General features: G+C 43.5%; 1 protein-coding gene across 2 annotated transcripts in view; it reads left to right on the top strand.

Moving 5' to 3' along the window:
* Nucleotides 1–19695, top strand: part of BMPR2 (bone morphogenetic protein receptor type 2) — a 284386-nt gene that overhangs the window by 161395 nt on the left and 103296 nt on the right. The window contains exons 4-5 of one of the 2 annotated variants that reach the window (XM_040441941.1): nt 1476–1586; nt 9542–9630. In XM_040441941.1, coding sequence (XP_040297875.1) covers nt 1476–1586; nt 9542–9630 — 200 coding nt within the window. Of the gene's footprint in view, nt 1–1475; nt 1587–9538; nt 9631–19695 lie in introns of both variants that reach the window. The other variant, XM_040441940.1, reaches the window with a different exon arrangement.

Genomic DNA, 19695 nt, shown 5'->3' with positions numbered 1-19695 from the left:
CTAAGGAAAACACATGGGTCATATGCCAATTGTATACAAACGTATAACTTTTTGATAGCGAGCTCTGCTATGCTGTTTCGGTAACTCATATAGAAGTGAAATTACGGAAACAGCACAGCCTGCTTAGGTTTCTTCTCGTAACGCTAGTCTCTGACCGCTGCATACACTGGGTATTCTGGTCACTGCCATGAATGGTTGCAATGGGAATATCCCTTCAACCTTCCCTAAATGCAATGCAGCAATGTTAGGAATATGGCTACTGACCAGTAGCAACCAGCAGAATTGTGAATGCAGCTCTGGACTACAAGATAAGGAAAGTAATGCATGTACAAAGTGTATACTTGTGGAGTATTCCATGAGGTATACCTCCAACAAAAGCGACTGATGAGTTAATTGCCCAAAATTCATTTCGTGTCCGATTCAGTCGAATGAGCCATCAGATTCGATTTGTTCTAATTGAAAGTGCCCCAATTGAAACTCTGAGGTCTCCTAGGACTGTACCCAACCCCAAATCTTTTGGGAAATTCCTAACAAATTAGATTTTACAATCAATTTGCTTATCTCTTCAACAAGTTATGTCACTATATACGGTACATAGGCCATTGACTACTATTATCAAAAAATATATGTATAAAGATATATATGTATATGTTATTTAACTGTGTCCCTCTGCATAGGAAATCATAGTAGATTATTCTTTCACACGTAGTGGGAAAAAAAAAGCAGATATATACACTAGCCCAGTGATGGTGAACCTTTTAGAGACCGAGTGCTCAAACTGCAACCTAAAACCCACTTATTTATCACAAGGTGCCAACACGACAATTTAACCTGAATACTACAGTCCAATATAGTATATCTTCCATGTACTTTATCATTTAGCTATAATAGCCTGCCTACATTCAATGCACTGCCTGTGCCGTTCATAGTGCGTCTTATGCTAATGAATGGCAGGAAAAGTCTAAGGCATATTGGTACACCATAGACTTTTTCCAGGGTGCAGGTGCCACAGAGAGGGATCTGAGTGCCGCCTCTGGCGCCTGTGCCATAGGTTCGTCACCACTGCACTAGCCCAACTCATTCTAAAAGAACACAGATTTGACATGTGGGAGGTGTACATCAATGATATAACCTCCAGCACAGCTATGACGCAGTCAGCTGTGGTCACGGCCGGACCGTGCACACTTGTGTGAATCAGCCATTAGTGTTATCAGTTTATGTTATTTCTATTGTGTGCCATTCTGTTTCATTGTGAAGATCTGTCAAGTGTTATATCTAATCATTATTATGTATCTAACCCCATGGTAAAGAAAAATCTCTAACTTAATCCAACATTAAGTCATACTTTTATTGTGTTTCTATACCATTAAGCAGCTACATATGCATTTCAGCTTTTTGCTTGTTTCACCGCAGAAATAGTGTTACCATCACATTGTGTACAATGTAGAATAACATGCCTTTTTCTCTTTTTTAAGCTCACACAGGTTGGGATCATCGTGAGATGACAGTAATTATTGCTCTTACTTCTGTGCTGTTCCTGGCTGTAGTGATTGCCGTCTTCTTCTTTCTATACAGATTATTTGGAGGTATGTAACACTGGATATTAAAAGTATACCTGGTTCACTTTGCTTTTGTATGTTCCTCTGTAATTGTAATAAAATTATTTGCATTTGTTTTCTCAAAATCTTTAGCTTATGCTGTGTAGACATTGTGTGTGTGTGTGTGTGTATATATATATATATATATATATATATATATAGTGGGGGTTTCGCTCTGGCAGATAGGGTAAGCAGGCGCAGTACAGGGGCAAAATACAAGTTCTTAACTCAAAACGTCAGTGTTTATTCACACTTGAGGCAATTGCACAAAACAGCACGTAACTTTGCAGTCTTGGTGTTAATTCACACACAACGGAAAGTTCATATAACACAAGTCACCTTGCTGGCAGTTCTGCCTCCAATAGTCCACAGAAGGCTTTAGGGGGCCTGTTTCCTCAGCATGCGGCTCTCAGCCCTCCAGCACGGCACAAAGCCTCAGATCCTAAAAACAGAGACCTCTCTGCTCAGCCCAGCTGCCTATTTAAGGACAGCCAGGTGCTGCCAAAACCCAGAACGGTATAAGTTCTAGGTATAAGTTCTAAGAAACACCTGTGGGGTCAAAGTGCTCGCTACACCGAAATTCCTGAAGGGGTGTAGTTTCTGAAATGGGGTCACTTTTAGGAGGTTTCCACTAGGGGTACCTCTGCGTCTCTTTTAAAAGCACCATGGCACCCAAAAACTATTCCAGCAAAATCTGCCCTCCAAAAGCCATGTGGCGCTTCTTCCCTTCTGGGCCCTGCTGTGTGCCTATACAGCATTTTACGACAGCGTATTTATCCCTAGCAAACTATTCCAACCTTCTTATTTCTATCCACAGATGATTTTATTTGTTAAATGAAGAATGACACAAGGCTCATCTCTAGATATGTAAAAACTCAATATAGAAGGAACAACACAGTATTTCAAAGTACTAAATATATACAGATTTTGCTGGAATAGTTTTTGGGTGCCTTGTGTCCAGCTGGTGCCATCTGAGATTCGCACTACACTACTTTAATTTATAGGCAAGTTCTACTGGGTGCGGAAATGCCATAAATGTGGACATAAGCTGCTCTATGGGCACACAGCAGGACTCAAAAGGGGCACCATTAGGCCTTTGCAGTGTGGATTTTGCTGGAATGGTTTTCAGCCCCTACATCACATTTGCAGAGACCCTGTACCCATATAGTGGAAACCCCAATGAGTAACCCCCTTTTGGAAACTATACCCCTCAAGTTATTTATCAAGGGCTGGAGTGAGAATTCCTGTATCTGCCAGTGTGCCTGGAGGATTTTTGTATGAAACACTGCACTTTGTTGAATACTGACCTGTGTGTATTATATACGGGGTATGCTATTTGACCTGCATCCTAACGCAATGACCTGAAGAAGTGCTGCTCACTAAAGCTTAGGCCTAGTTCACACAAACGTTTTTTTTGCGAGTGTACGGGCCGTTTTTTTGTGTTCCGTATACAGTCCGTATACGGAACCATTCATTTCAATGGTTCCGCATTAAAAACGGAATGTGTTCCGTAAGCATTCCATTTCCATATTTCCGTTTTTCCGTTCCGTACAAATATAGAGCTTGTCCTATATTTGGCCGTAAATCACGGGTCGTGGCTCCATTAAAGTCAATGGGTCCGCAAAAAAAACGGAATGCATACGGAACACATCCGTATGTCATCCGTTTTTTGCGGATCACTAATTTAGAAATGCTAGGCCCAGCCTACTTTAGCCATGTGTTGTGTGTTTACAAACTTTGCCAAGAGCACATGTGCAGGTGCTGAAACCGGCCCCAGCCTGTCTGACTTGCAAGATACCAGCATCTCAACATGGATGTTGAAAAGTTGATCTTGCTGATCCAGGAACGTCCCCTGCTTTGGGACACTCGAACAGAGGAATATCATGACCGCATCTGCAAGGAGCGGGCATGGGACGAGGTGACCCGTGACATGTTGCCCAGAGAGTGGGAGAAGGCCAGTTCCTCCAAACGGCGAAAATTAGGTATGAGAACCCATGTTGATGTGTTTTATGTATAAAATGCCTATAATGTAATTGTTACTTGTCAAGCAATGGTGTATATTGGAGTATATTAGAGAAGCAGGTAAATCAGTATCTGTTTATTTTAATAGGCACCATGAGGATGTTGTGTACCACTTGTTTTTTTGAAATGTGAAAGTGCTCAGCACTATATATTGTTTGATTATTCATCAGCCATGGCCACCGGTGGCTCACCTGCTGTAGTAAAACGTCAATTATAATCATGACCTGCTGCAGTCTGATATATATTTTATGTGTGGACATGCTTAGAGGTATACATTTTAAACTGCTTTATAGCTTCATATTGTGTATCCCTGTAATGTCAAAATATCAAGTCTGAATAATGTTTAAAGGCCTTTTATGATTACCGGGTTACAACAACCCTGCTATCTCGCAGTGGTGGCCATGCTTACATATTATTCAAAAATGTTCCTCACTCTCTGTTGGCTGGGATCACTGAAGCTGGGTTAGTTCATCTTTTTTTTTGTGTACTGGTCAAGCGCAGTCCATGTGGATGGATTAGATAGTATTTACAACAATAGAAACAAGAAGTTTGTGAAGTGATGTGAACATAAGGTTATTCAGCCTAGGAAGATAGAAAATCTCCTGTATATGGTATACAAAATTAAGTATTTGCTGGTTTTAATGTAGTAGTAACCATATTTGGTGATGTGATTTTATACGTGTGATGACATTTTTTAAGTTAGAATTGTTGTTATGTTATATTTCTAGAGTCCAACGCTGGCAGTCGTGCCGGGATCAGTTCCGCCGGGAACGAGTCCAGGCCATGGGAAAAAGTGGCGATGGAGGCGTCCGAAAGAAGCCCTATATTTATACCTGCCAGTTGGGTTTCTTAAAACCGGTGCTGGACCTATGAAATGTATAGATTATTTTTTATGTTATCTTCGAAATGTCCCCAAATATATTTGTAGTGGCTTTTTTTTGGTAAAATAGTTCTCATTTTACCAGTAATGTTTTATAGCCTAGTATACAACTAGGGCTGGAGTGCACAAGCCAGGTACATGTTGTTATAATATCTTGTGGGAATATACTGGCCTTGTCACCACAATGATCGCTAAAGTATTCCAGCTACCATTGTTTATCCTGATATGACCTGCACAAATGGCTGACATTATAAACAGGTGAGGATAGCGATAAGGGACAACCATCTGTGCAGGTCTATATTACATAATAAGGATCTCCGAACGCCTTTTCATATTGATTAGCTATCCTGATAATCAATATGTGACACGTCTACTGGACCCATGTCATCCAGTGTGGTTTGTGAAATGTGGCTTATATGTTCATACAATGTATGTATATATATATATATATATATATATACCAATGTTATTTACATTACTCTCTCATTCCACAGCACCGTTGACAGCCTGGAAGAGCAGAGGGGCCATGAGTCGACCACCAATAAGGAGGAGCGTGTGGCTGCTCCCCGGGATTTCCCTTCTCTGGCCACTGAAGAGCGATAACTATCGCAACAGTTGAATCCGACAGAGAGGGAGGAGTCCTCTGCTGTGGAGGTTGGGGCTGAGGTTCAGTCGAGCCCCGAACCTTTATTAAGGAGACCAGCACGGCGGAGAAGGGTCGCACCACAGCCTCTCGAACCTGCCTTAAATACTCGAGCCATTGTAGAAAGTCAGGTGCTCGAGTATTTAAGGCAGAGAAGGGCTGAGGGCAAAGAAGAGCGAATGCTCAGTGGCCTAGCGCCACTTATGGAACCATTGTCTGCCGAAAAGCAAGACATTTTTGTTTCGGTAATGGCTACTGTAGCCAACATTTTAAAAAGCCCTATGGACCCAATGGAGCTAGTGCGGGCCGTCCATAATGTCCATTGTCGTGCTTTAACAATAAGCAGTGGCACACCAGCCCAACCTGGGCCCAGTATGTTTTACCGGCAGCCCATCCAACCAACATATTCCCAGCCCCTATTTACGCAAGAACCAGATTTTGGCCCTTGCCCCCCTTGTCCTGTACCAAGGATGAGATACCAACCACCCCCTAATGTCGCTGGCCCTAGCACACAGGGCCTTTTTTTTGTGGGAATTAACCAAACTTTAATTTGTGTTATGTCTTATTATGTTTTTTATTGCTGAATATTAAGCACTTTTATTTTTTACCTGGGAAATGTTCGTTCTAAATATAAACAAAGAATCCAAAAATCTCTAGCCTTTTATTTGCAAACCATCAACATTTTTACGGTATACAACATTACATGTATTATTTATATCACTACACTCCAAACGTCATACACATCTTTTTATTGGTGAATCATTACAACTCGGGCTGGCAATATACGTAAAGTCAACGCTGCTCAACCTTCCGCCATCCAGTTGTATAAAAATTGCAACTCCAAGCATGCCCTGAGAGCTCTAGAATATCAACCCAGACTGGGAATTGTAGTTTGTATACAGTTGCAGGGACACAGGATGGCGAGACCAGCTTAACCCAAAAAAAACATATTCAACATCTATTCGAAGCATGTTGTATGTGCTTGAATAATCTCCGAATCCGGGACCTTGGACAACATCTTGAAGTCTTCTGCATGCCTATGGAAAAACGACAAGTTTGGAATAAGTATTGCAACATATGGGTGCGTATGCAATCATAACATAGGTCCGATTTAGTTATGGTTTTTACGAGGTATTAGAGGGTTGTTGTAGACAATCAAATATAAGATTTCTGTAGTCATGAAAATGACCTAATTTACCAATTTCGACTACACGAATGTTATTTGACAATTCATACAATATAACCCCAGCCCACAAGCCCACGTCAAGGGTCCTCTTTGTCTTGTGAGTCCCTACACTATCAACATATAACCCCACCACCAAAAAAAATAAAAAAATAGGAAAATAAAGTTACTAGGACTACCAGAGTCCAGATTAATTTACACTCTGCCATGAACTACGCCCATCTGCCACGGCACTGCTCCCTCAGGACTTGAAAAATATTCTTCATAGAGGGCCCGAACTGCAAGGGCTGCAGTTCCGGGTTGTCCGTGAAGGGTCTGGTCCAATCCTCCTGATGAAGAAGATGTACCAGATTCCAATTCATCAACTTCTGAGGGACCATCATTAATCCTGACAAAGTTATGCAGGATTACACACGCTTGAATAACCCGGGTGGCATTCTCCGGTGCCATCTGTAAGGATGACAGGAATACTCTCCACTTCTGTGTGAGTATTCCAAACGCACACTCAACATACTGACGAGCTCTACTCAGCCGATAGTTGAAGATACGTCTGCTGTCATCCAGGTTGCGTCTGGGGAAGGGTCACATGACATGTGGTGCCAAAGCAAACCCTTCATCAGCCACAATTACAAATGGAGCCGGTGGTCCCGCAGAACCTGGCAGCAATCTGGGCTCTGGTAGGGCAAGCTGGTTGGCTTGAAGTCTCTCACACATTCTGGAAGCACTGAAAATGCGCGCACCTGCAGTGCTCCCATATGCCCCAATATCCACAATTATAAACTTGTAATTACTGTCAGCCAAGGCCATTAGCATGACAGATAAATATTGTTTATAATTGTAGTGCAGGGACCCTGAGTGAGGCGGCTTCTTAACACAAATGTGTTTGCCATCCAGTGCCCCAATGCAGTTTGGAAACTGCGCATCACCATAAAAACCCTCAGCAATTTGGATCCAATCCTCAGCCTTGGGCACTGGCATCACCGCTTCCCTGAGTCGCTGCCAAATCACATCACATGTTTGACGAACTATCATAGAAATCGTTGAGACTCCCAGCAGGAACTCAAAATGCAGACATACAAATGAATTCCCTGTTGCCAAAAATCTGGGGAAAAAAATATATAAATAAATAAAGATTAGATACTATAACAACCACCATTTACAACTAATCTAACCAAAGAAGTGGTTGGTCACCCGCTCTGTAAATATGTATAGGTGCTCGACGTCTAGCCTGAATCACCCAGTCAGATAAAATGGAAAATAGAAAAATAGTAGTGTAGACGTGCACTCTATATCTACATGTGTGTGTCTCCTGATAAAGAGTGCCCGTCTACACTACTATTTCTCTATTTTCCATTTTACACTTTGGCGCGACACTATCACACATATAACAACATGATAACATTAATAACATGTAATACTATGCACATTCTATAACATAAACGATGCATACCTCAACGTAACGATGAGCCGTTCCTCTGGAGAAATGCAGCGCCTCATATTTGTGTCCTGGTAGGTGAGGCCAGGGCGCAGAGTCGCTAACAACAAGTCAAAGCTGTTCACAGACATACGACAATACCGATGAAATTTATCAGGATGCTGTCGCATATCCATGTACAGCGTGTGGAAATGACCCTTCCTGTGCCGCTGAGAGACAATAGGGTGAACCCACTGCCTCCTCCTCCTCGGTTCCATGTTCCAATAGGGTGAACCAGTTCCTCCTCAGCCATGATACAGCTGAAAATTGTAGCCAGAAACCAATGTCTGCCAAACACAGGATTCCAAATACGCTCTCAATGCTGAAACAAGCTGATGAAAATGGAGTCACAACTATCACATGACCAAGTTCAATAGGGGGATTGAAAAAGGGATGTGGCCTAAACTGATGATGTCAAACCTTTCTGATCCGCAAAAAATGGATTGTAAACTGAAACCAATACGGCTTTTTTTTGCGGACATATGGAACGGAAACGGAATGGAAACACAACGGAACTCAAAAACGGAACAACGGATCAGTGAAAAACGGACCGCAAAAAACTATAAAAGCCATACGTTCGTGTGAACTAGGCCTTAGGCTGGTCAAACTCTAGATTCTCCAGTCTGCACATTGTCGTCATATTTGCTTTATAAAGGTTGTTGCTCCTTGTCATAACTTAAAATGATAAACAATCGATCTCTGCCTTGAGCTGTAACCTGCATTGGAATTCTATTGCTCAGGTGCACATGAATGGTTTGGCATAAGCACTTTTAAGTATTGCGAACAACTGTTCCAGACAACTACTGAAAAATATCATGTCATATCGAAATTTTCACAAAATTCTGTTGTTATCTAGCATGGTTTTCGTTGTCTTGAATAAATGACAACTTACAGCCATAAATGGCTAAATTAATTTAGATGATAAAAATAACTAATCTATGGATAGCTTTAAGGGGTTGTCTCACTTCAGCAAATGGCATTTATCATGTAAAAAAAGTTAACATAAGGCACTTACTAATGTATTGTGATTGGCCATATTGCCTCCTTTGCTGGCTTAATTCACTTTTCCATAGTATTATACGTAGATATGAGGTGGCCAGGATGGAAACTGCTGCGCATGTGTTCCTATGTGCACTCCCACGGTCCTGGCCATCAGAGAGGGCGGCGCTTTTTCCTATAATGTGCAAGCACAGGCACTATTGCTGGATTGCAAGGTGGTCATAACCCCTGGATATGAGCAGTGTATAATGTGATGGAAAAATTAATCAAACCAGCAAAGGAGGCAAATTGGACAATCACAATACATCAGTAAGTGCCTGGTATTAACTTTGTCTACATGATAAATGCCATTTACTGAAGTGAGACAATCCCTTTAAGGTTTATATCCTGTGTTAAGGTCTATTCACACTTCCGTAGAATGGGTCTGGATCCGTTCCGCAACGTTGCGGAACGAATCCGGACCCATTCATTTTCTATGGGGCCGGAAGAGATGCGGACAGCACACAGTGTGCTGTCCGCATCCGCATTTCCGGAGCGCGGTCCCGATCTTCCGGTCTGCGGCTCACGAAAAAAATAGAACATGTCCTATTCTTGTCCGCAATTTAGGCAGATCTATGGGGGTGCCGGCCGGGTGTATTGCGGATCCGCAATACACTACGGACGTGTGAATGGACCCTTAATATGATTGTAAGTGTAGTGTACTGCTTCCTTCATTTAATCATTCATCTCCTTTCTTTAGAAGACCGTAAACAAGGTCTTCACAGTATGAATATGATGGAAGCTGCAACCTCAGAGCCATCCCTGGACCTAGACAATCTGAAGCTATTGGAGGTAAAACATCTTTGCACTTTCTATTCTTATGAAACTATAGGAATAGTGATAACATGATTGTTAGAGAAGAATGTTAAAAGGGTTGTCTCACTGGTGAGTGACTGGTTTGTTTGAATATAAGCACTGTTGTCCAGTGTAAAGCAGTGGAGACTTCTTTCTTATGTTCTGAAGGACTTGTGGACTTTTCTTCTTCACAATGCTGCTCCTCTGGAATCTGGATTCCTACCGCCATAATTGGAAAAGGGGACTTGGAATCCCTGATTTAGCAATTGGTGGGGGTCCCAGCAGTGATCCCCCTGTGATTACATATTTATCATGTATCCTGTGGATAGATTAGAAATGTTCTTGCTAGGAATAGCCTTTTTAGACAGTTAAAAGGGTTGTCCCAAGACAAAGACTTAAGTGTGGATAGGGATAAGTGTCTGATCGGTGGGGTCTGACCACTGGGGACCTCAACAATCACGATAATGGGGGCCCCAATTCCCTTGTTGAGTGGGGGTCACCCACGTGTTCTACCGTTCCATTCAACTCCTTAGGACTGTTCTGGTTAAGCTGCCAGTTCGGTTGATGTACTGCTCCAAATTAATGAATGTTAACCACCTCAGCCCCCAGTGCTTAAACACCCTGAAAGACCAGGCCACTTTTTACACTTCTGACCTACACTACTTTCACCGTTTATTGCTCGGTCATGCAACTTACCACCCAAATGAATTTTACCTCCTTTTCTTCTCACTAATAGAGCTTTCATTTGGTGGTATTTCATTGCTGCTGACATTTTTACTTTTTTTGTTATTAATCGAAATTTAACGATTTTTTGCAAAAAAATGACATTTTTCACTTTCAGTTGTAAAATTTTGCAAAAAAAATGACAGCCATATATAAATTTTGCTCTAAATTTATTGTTCTACATGTCTTGATAAAAAAAAAAAATGTTTGGGTAAAAAAAAAATGGGTTTGGGTAAAATTATAGCGTTTACAAACTATGGTACAAAAAATGTGAATTTCCGCTTTTTGAAGCAGCTCTGACTTTCTGAGCACCTGTCATGTTTCCTGAGGTTCTACAATGCCCAGACAGTACAAACACCCCACAAATGACCCCATTTCGGAAAGTACACACCCTAAGGTATTCGCTGATGGGGATAGTGAGTTCATAGAACTTTTTATTTTTTGTCACAAGTTAGCGGAAAATGATGATTTTTTTTTTTTTTTTTTTTTCTTACAAAGTCTCATATTCCACTAACTTGTGACAAAAAATAAAAACTTCCATGAACTCACTATGCCCATGACGAAATACCTTGGGGTCTCTTCTTTCCAAAATGGGGTCACTTGTGGGGTAGTTATACTGCCCTGGCATTCTAGGGGCCCAAATGTGTGGTAAGGAGTTTGAAATCAAATTCTGTAAAAACTGACCAGTGAAATCCGAAAGGTGCTCTTTGGAATGTGGGCCCCTTTGCCCACCTAGGCTGCAAAAAAGTGTCACACATCTGGTATCTCCGTATTCAGTAGAAGTTGGGGGAAGTGTTTTGGGGTGTCATTTTACATATACCCATGCTGGGTGAGATAAATATCTTGGTCAAATGCCAACTTTGTATAAAAAAATGGGAAAAGTTGTCTTTTGCCAAGATATTTCTCTCACCCAGCATGGGTATATGTAAAAGACACCCCAAAACACATTCCCCAACTTCTCCTGAATACGGAGATACCAGATGGTGACACTTTTTTGCAGCCTAGGTGGGCAAAGGGGCCCATATTCCAAAGAGCACCTTTCGGATTTCACTCGTCATTTTTTACAGAATTTGATTTCAAACTCCTTACCACACATTTGAGCCCCTAGAATGCAGGGCAGTATAACTACCCCACAAGTGACCCCAGTTTGGAAAGAAAGACCCCAAGGTATTCGCTGATGGGCATAGTGAGTCATGGAAGTTTTTTATTTTTTGTCACAAGTTAGTGGAATATGAGACTTTGTATGAAAAAAAAATATATAAAAAAAATCATCATTTCCACTAACTTTGTGACAAAAAAATAAAAAATTCTAGGGGGAACTCGCCATGCCCCTCACGGAATACCTTGGGGTGTCTTCTTTCCCAAAATGGGTCACTTGTGGGTAGTTATACTGCCCTGTCATTTTCCAGGGCCCTAATGTGTGTAAGTAGGTAAATGACCAGTGAAATCCAAAAGGTGGCGCTTTGGAATATGGGCCCCTTTGCCCACCTAGCTGCAAAAAAGTGCCACACATGTGTATCTCCGTACTCAGGAGAAGGTTGGGAATGTTTTTTGGGGTGTCTTTTTACATATACCCATGCTGGTGAGAGAAATATCTTGGCAAAAGACAACTTTTCCCATTTTTTTATACAAAGTTGGCATTTGACCAAGATATTTATCTCACCCACATGGGTATATGTAAAATGCACACCCCAAAACACATTCCCCACCTTCTCCTGAGTACGGAGATACCAGATGTGTGACACTTTTTTGCAGCCTAGGTGGGCAAAGGGGCCCATAGTCCAAAGAGGACCTTTCGGATTTCACTGGTCATTTTTTACAGAATTTGATTCAAACTCCTTACCAACACATTTGGGGCCCCTAAAATACCAGGCATTATACCTACCCCACAAGTGACCCCATTTGGAAAGAATAGACCCCAAGGTATTCGCGATGGGCATATTAGTAAGTTCATGGAAGTTTTTATTTTTTGTCACAAGTTAGTGGAATATGAGACTTTGTATGAAAAAACAAAAAAAAAAAAAAATTCATCATTTCCACTAACTTGTGACAAAAAATAAAAAATTCTAGGAACTCGCCATGGCCCCTCACGGAATACCTTGGGTGTCTTCTTCCAAAATGGGGTCACTTGTGGGGTAGTTATACTGCCCTGGCATTTTCCAGGGGCCCTAATGTGTGGTAAGTAGGTAAATGACCATGAAATCCGAAAGGTGCTCTTTGAATATGGGCCCCTTTGCCCACCTAGGCTCAAAAAAGTGTCACACATCTGGTATCTCCGTACTCGGGGAGAAGTTGGGGAATGTGTTTTGGGTGTCCTTTTTACATATACCCATGCTAGGGTGAGAGAAATATCTTGGCAAAAGAGCACTTTTCCCCATTTTTTTATACAAAGTTGGGCATTTGACCAAGATATTTATCTCACCCAGCATGGTATATGTAAAAAGGACACCCCAAAACACATTCTCAACTTCTCCTGAGTACGGCGATACCAGATGTGGTGAGCGACTTTTTGCAGCCTAGGATGCGCAAAGGGGCCCAAATTCCTTTTAGGAGGGCATTTTTTAGACATTGGATACCAGACTTCTTCTCACGCTTTGGGCCCCAAGAATGCCAGGGCAGGTATAAATACCCCACATGTGACCCCATTTTGGAAAGAAGACACCCCAAGGTATTCAATGAGGGGCATGGCGAGTTCATAGAATTTTTTTTTTTTGGCACAAGTTAGCGGAAATTTATATTTTTTATTTTTTTCTCACAAAGTCTCCCGTTCCGCTAACTTGGGACAAAAATTTCAATCTTTCATGACTCAATATGCCCCTCACGAATACCTGGGGTGTCTTCTTTCCGAAATGGGGTCACATGTGGTATTTATACTGCCCTGGCATGCGAGGGCCCTAAAGCGTGAGAAGAAGTCTGGAATATAAATTCTAAAAAATTTACCGCATTTGATTCCCGTAGGGTATGGTGAGTTCATGTGAGATTTTATTTTTTTGTCACAAGTTTAGTGGAATATGAGACTTTGTAAGAAAAAAAAAAAATAATTCCGCTAACTGGGCCAAAAAAAATGTCTGAATGGAGCCTTACAGGGGTGATCAATGACAGGGGGGTGATCAATGACAGGGGGGTTGATCAATGACAGGGGGGTGATCAATGACAGGGGGGTGATCAATGACAGGGGGGTGATCAATGACAGGGGGTGATCAATGACAGGGGGGGGTGATCAATGACAGGGGGGTGATCAATGACAGGGGGGTGATCAATGACAGGGGGGGTGATCAATGACAGGGGGGTGATCAATGACAGGGGGGTGATCAATGACTGGGGGGGTGATCAATGACAGGGGGGGTGATCAATGACAGGGGTGGTGATCAATGACAGGGGTGGTGATCAATGACAGGGGTGGTGATCAATGACAGGGGGGTGATCAGGGAGTCTATATGGGGTGATCACCACAGTCATTGATCATGCCCCTGTAAGGCTTCATTCAGACGTCCGGATGCGTTTTGCGGATCCGGACGTCTGAATGAAGCCTTACAGGGGGGTGATCAATGACAGGGGGGTAATCAATGACAGGGGGGTGATCAGGGAGTCTATATGGGGTGATAACCACAGTCATTGATCATGCCCCTGTAAGGCTTCATTCAGACGTCCGGATGCGTTTTGCGGATCCGATCCATCTATCAGTGGATCCGTAAAAATCATGCGGACATCTGAATGGATCTTTACAGGGGGTGATCAGGGAGTCTATATGGGGTGATCACCACAGTCATTGATCATGCCCCTGTAAGGCTTCATTCAGACGTCCGGATGCCGTTTTGCGGATCCGATCCATCTATCAGTGGATCCGTAAAAATCATGCGGACGTCTGAATGGAGCTTTACAGGGGGGTAATCAATGACAGGGGGTGATCAATGACAGGGGGGGTGATCAGGGGAGTCTATATGGGGTGATCACCACAGTCATTGATCATGCCCCTGTAAGGCTTCATTCAGACGTCCGGATGCGTTTTGCGGATCCGATCCATCTATCAGTGGATCCGTAAAAATCATGCGGACATCTGAATGGAGCTTTACAGGGGGTTGATCAATGACAGGGGGGTGTAATCAATGACAGGGGGTGATCAGGGAGTCTATATGGGGTGATCAGGGGTGATTAGGGGTGATCAGGGGGCTAATAAGGGGGTTAATAAGTGACGGGGGGGGTGTAGGTGTAGTGTAGTGGTGCTTGGTGGACTTTACTGAGCTACCTGTGTCCCTCTGGTGGTCGATCCAAACAAATGGGACCACCAGAGGACCAGGTAGCAGGTATATTAGACGCTGTTATCAAAACAGCGTCTAATATACCTGTTAGGGGTTAAAAAAAAACACATCTCCAGCCTGCCAGCGAACGATCGCCGCTGGCAGGCTGGAGATCAACTCTCTTACCTTCCGTTCCTGTGAGCGCGCGCGCCTGTGTGCGCGCGTTCACAGGAAATCTCGCGTCTCGCGAGAGGACGCGCCGGCGCGTCCAGGAGGAATGAATCAACCACCTCCAGGACGCGTCTGTGCGTACAGCGGTCCGGAGGTGGTTAAAGTATACGTATACTGAGAGATCAATACTCAGACAACACACAGCTGGGTTATAACAGGATCTCTGTTTATTTGCGGAACAGCAGACAGTATAGAGGACGGAAAGGAGTGGGGGGTGTAAGGTGGCGTGTATCTTTTCTATTGGCTATAAACTCTGTATTTTCTGTCACATCAATGACAAGAGGAAGTCCCCCCCCCCTCCCCCCTTGCTGGTGGGTGAAGCCGTTACTTCTTCTTTCTTTGAAGCTGCTTGCTTGAGCTGAACGGAAACCGTCTTGTGACACATGATAAAGCAAAGAGCAAGATTCTTGTTATAGGCATTGGCTGGGTACCTGACCGCCATTTTAACTACAGTATAGTTCTCAACAAGCAAGTATCCATTTTGTATCAATAGTCCATAACAGTTCCCCCTTGGAAACTTGATTGTAGACTTTCCCTTACCTAATGAATCCCCTGGCATACCATTCGCATCCTCTTCACCCACAGTGGCGACAACCTATCCCTAATGGATAAGTTCACGTTTAATCGGACTTGTGGTAATACCCTGGGATTCATCTCACCCTATCTCAGCCAGGCATCTTAGTGAGGAGGGGAAGCTGTGTTGAGCGATATTTCCTTCTGTTCTTCCTCATCGTAGAGAAGCATGATAGGGTGTTCATCAGTTTTCTTCATTCTTTTTTAAAAGGCGGGTCACACAAGTAAGAACAAGCTTAATCACTACATATATCACCAATATTATTAGGGCTACCTGCAATATTACTTGGACAATTCCCATGAGCCAACCTCCAATACCTTTAAACCAGTTGTCGGTGTTAAGGAAAGAGAAGGTATCAGACCACCATATCAGCTTTATGTGCGTCCAGCCATTTATCCCTTAGATCCGCCATTTTCTCTAGACCCACCTTAACTTGCAAATTACCCTGGCACATACCTCCACCTTTAGCTGTAACATAGTCTAGAACTAATGTGTGTTGGTTGGTGACAATGATCAACTGGTTTTGCACACTGTTCGAGGTATTCATTAGTCTCATCACTTCCCATATTTGATCATCTAGATAATCAGTTGCCACCACCAAATGATCCCACATCTGCACTATCATGGGATATATGAAAATGCTACTAAGAATTTTATTGGAAATGCTCATTTCTACAACATGTGGCTTACCGTTTGGTCTGGGTGTGTTATCTTTGGCCCTGAGGTACAAGGTGTGTTTAGGAATAGCATTTATGTCAATTTCAGAGTGTGGTACTATAAAGCCAGCAGGAGTAAGCCTGGCGATGGTGCACAGTCCTGTGACATTCTCGAATAACCATTTGTACACTTTGTATCCACAAACTAAGTATATGTCTTCTGGAACTGCCACTGCTGTGCTATTGAATAATTGGGTAATTAATTGTTATCCCTTTCGCCAGCTCATATCCTTTTAACTGACCTTCGGTGTTGTTAGCTAATATACCTACGATAAGGTCCTGTACAGTATGGCCGTTACAGGGTAGGTCTTTTCCGTTCACAGCATCTACACCAATACACTGCACATGGTTGTCTGTTTTTGAGTCATTGCAACCTGGAGGTGTATGTGCGGACTAAATGTCATACCTTTGGTTTGTACTTGGAGACAATAACAGTGTGTCCAGCTAGGAAAACATGTGACATTAGCCCAGTGTCCCTCTTGCCAGGGGATAGAGCTATAATCTATCGAGGGTCGCTGATCTGTTTATCAGAGCCATGGGGCATCTGCCCACCTTGCGGACAGGTAAGGACACTTCCCTGTCCTTATCTTTTCGGGATTTAACTCAGTATATGCTAGTGAGAAACATAGTAGAGTTAGGACAGGTCAATCAGTTCAGAAAGTTCCAGGGGTATTCAACATAAGCATACTGGCTGAACTCACAGGACTGTGGGTACAGATCAACAATCTCTGAGTTTCAGTCTCATTCAACCCCTGACTAGAATTTTATGGTGCCGTATCAGTGATTGTCCCATTCATCACCCAGTGGCGTGAATACGCTGATATGCCTACAGTCAAAGTTATAAGTAGGGTGGACCCCATGGCTTATTGTTCCAGGGTCGTCAGGACAGCCTTTACTCTTTTACAATGTGAGGCGTGGATCGAGGTAAGCCTCCCTTCAAGTTTCACAGAGGTCGGGGTAGTCAGCAACATCTGGTAAGGCCCCTTGTATCGTGGTTCGAGGGTGTTTCTGATGTGTTTCTTGACCACCACCCACTCTCCAGGTTTGAGAGTGTGGCTTCCCTCTACGGAGTCAGGATCTGGAATGGAAGAGAAAACTTGTGCACGTATGTTAGACAATTGTTTACTCGGGTCAATCACATATTTTGCAACAGATTCATAATGTATTTGCAATTGCTGTGGGAAGTACTGCCCCATCCTAGGCCCTGTCCCAAACAAAATTTCATATGGAGTCAGTTTGTGTGGAGGCCTAGGGGTGTGTCTAACTGAAAATAGTGCTATCGGCAGGCATTGTACCCAACTGAGCCCTGTCTCCCTAGTCATTTTCAGCATCTTGGACTTCAGTACCCTGTTCAGTCGTTTGACTTTGTAGCTGCTTTGGGGTCTGTAGGGCGTGTGATAGGCTAAGTGTGACCCTACCATCTTCCAGACTTCTTGGGTTAAGCTAGCAGTGAATGCTGGGCCCTGATCACTCTCAATGACTTCAGGTACTCCGAACCTACAAACAGTTTCCTGCATTAGTTTCTTAGCAGTTGTTGTGGCGGTCTGATTTCGGAGAGGGTAGGCTTCTGGCCACCCAGAGAACAAGTCTACCACTACTAGCACATATTGAAACCCTTGGCACATTGGCATCTGGATGTGGTCAATTTGAATCCGTTAGAACGAGTACTGGGCTTTGGTGAGACATTTGGTTGGTGCAGGCTCAGTTCTTGCCAGGTTGCACTGCGCACAGATGAGGCAAGACTGAGTATGCCTTACCAGGACAGGGGTTATCCCTGGGGCCACCCATATTTTGTCAATTAGTTCATTCATGATGGTCTTAGATTGGTAGGTGGGCCCATGAGCTATTGAAGCTATCAGAGGATAGAGAGCTTTGGGCGGGAAGAGGGAGAAGAGCAGCAGGATTGAGGATGTGACATCTTTGAATAGTGACATTATCAGGTAGGAGCAGGCTACCTTGCAACCATAGGTGACGTTGATTAGTCAGATGCTTAGATTGTGTTTGTTGGAGAATGGCAGAAATGTCATGTGGTGCTAGGATAGTGAGGGGGTGGCCTAGTACCATATCAGAAGTGGTGTCCAGCAGGGCACTGGCTGCATGTACAGCTCTGACACAGGAAGGGGCTGCCCTGGCTACTGGGTCCAGTCTCTTTGTATGGTAGGACTTGGGGGTCCTTCAGGGTCACAGTGACTGGTGGACATTGAGGCATCCGGATATCCTGGGGTTCTCTGGCCCAGAGAGTATCGGGGATGAGGTGCAAAATGGTTTGCAGCGAATCCCCTTGCTCATATGAATCAGTGGCAGAATTTTATTGTCAGACATCCGGGCAGGCCGTGGTGTCACATAATTTGATGCGAAAACCACAAAGACCAAGAAGCGACACAGTTTTCTTATCAGAAAGAGGATCTTAAACTAACACAGCAGGAAACTAACATTTCTGTGAAAAGAAAAAAGGTGGGGGTCAACTGATCCCCCGTAGCTGTCCTGCAATGTGGTGGAATGATCTGCTAATTTTGCTTTTGCCCATTTCTCTATAAAGTATTCCAGAGACTCATGATCCCAGGGGTCAAAGTTATGACCCCTCAGCTCAGGGATGGGAATGTGGTCCATTACTCTCTGGCTCAGTGGTTAGCACTGGTGCCTTTCAGCGCTGGGGTCCTAGGTTCAAATCCGACCAAGGACAACATCTGCATGGAGTTTGTATGTTCTCCCTGTGTTTGTGTGGGTTTCCTCCGGGTACTTCGGTTTCCTCCCACACTCCAAAGACATACTGATAAGGAACTTAAATTGTGAGCCCCATTAGGGACAGTTGGTTGCTAATGTCCGTAAAGCGCTGCGAAATATAGTAGTGCTATATAAGTGCATTAAATAAATAAATTATCAGTGAGCAGTATTCACTGGTCTTATTCTCCACTATACTTTACAAATCAGACCACGTACATCCATAGGTTTGGTGCACTTGAGACAATTTCCTGTGAAATGGCGTTGGGTGGGTCTCAGGGTCAGGCAGTAAATTCACTATAGTGAATAACTGTTGTGGAGTGAAAGACACAATTTTTGGAGGTCCCTGTGGCCGGTTAAGTGGTAGTGCTTCTCTAAGGGTTTTGTAATTGCCCCTCTCTAGATCTTGCATGTTTCTTTGCAATGCAGTAATCTGAGACTGGCGTTGTTAGGGTTCTGTGCATCAGGACTACCCCCGTTCCATGGTGCCAATTGGGGAAGGGTGGGAGTCCTTGTGCCCGACACAGATTCTACCACCTCGTTAGACTGCTTTGATCGGGCTCTTCTGTTTGACCTCCCACCATTATGGGTGTGTTGGTCATGATCTAACGCGGAGTCATAAAAGTGCCATCCAAGTTTATCATTGGGTACAGCATAGAGATCACCGGGACACTAGGGGTGACATAGGAGTAGTGATGTCGCGAACATAAAATTTTCAGTTCGCGAACAGCGAACGCGAACTTCCGCAAATGTTCGCGAACTGGCGAACCGGGCGAACCGCCATAGACTTCAATAGACAGGCGAATTTTAAAACCCACAGGGACTCTTTCTGGCCACAATAGTGATGAGAAAGTTGTTT

This window comes from Bufo bufo, chromosome 7, assembly GCF_905171765.1.
Source record: "Bufo bufo chromosome 7, aBufBuf1.1, whole genome shotgun sequence".
NCBI classification, from domain to species: Eukaryota; Metazoa; Chordata; class Amphibia; order Anura; family Bufonidae; genus Bufo; species Bufo bufo.
Note: the sequence above shows the minus strand (reverse complement) of the source record. Positions and strands in the feature narration are given on the sequence as shown.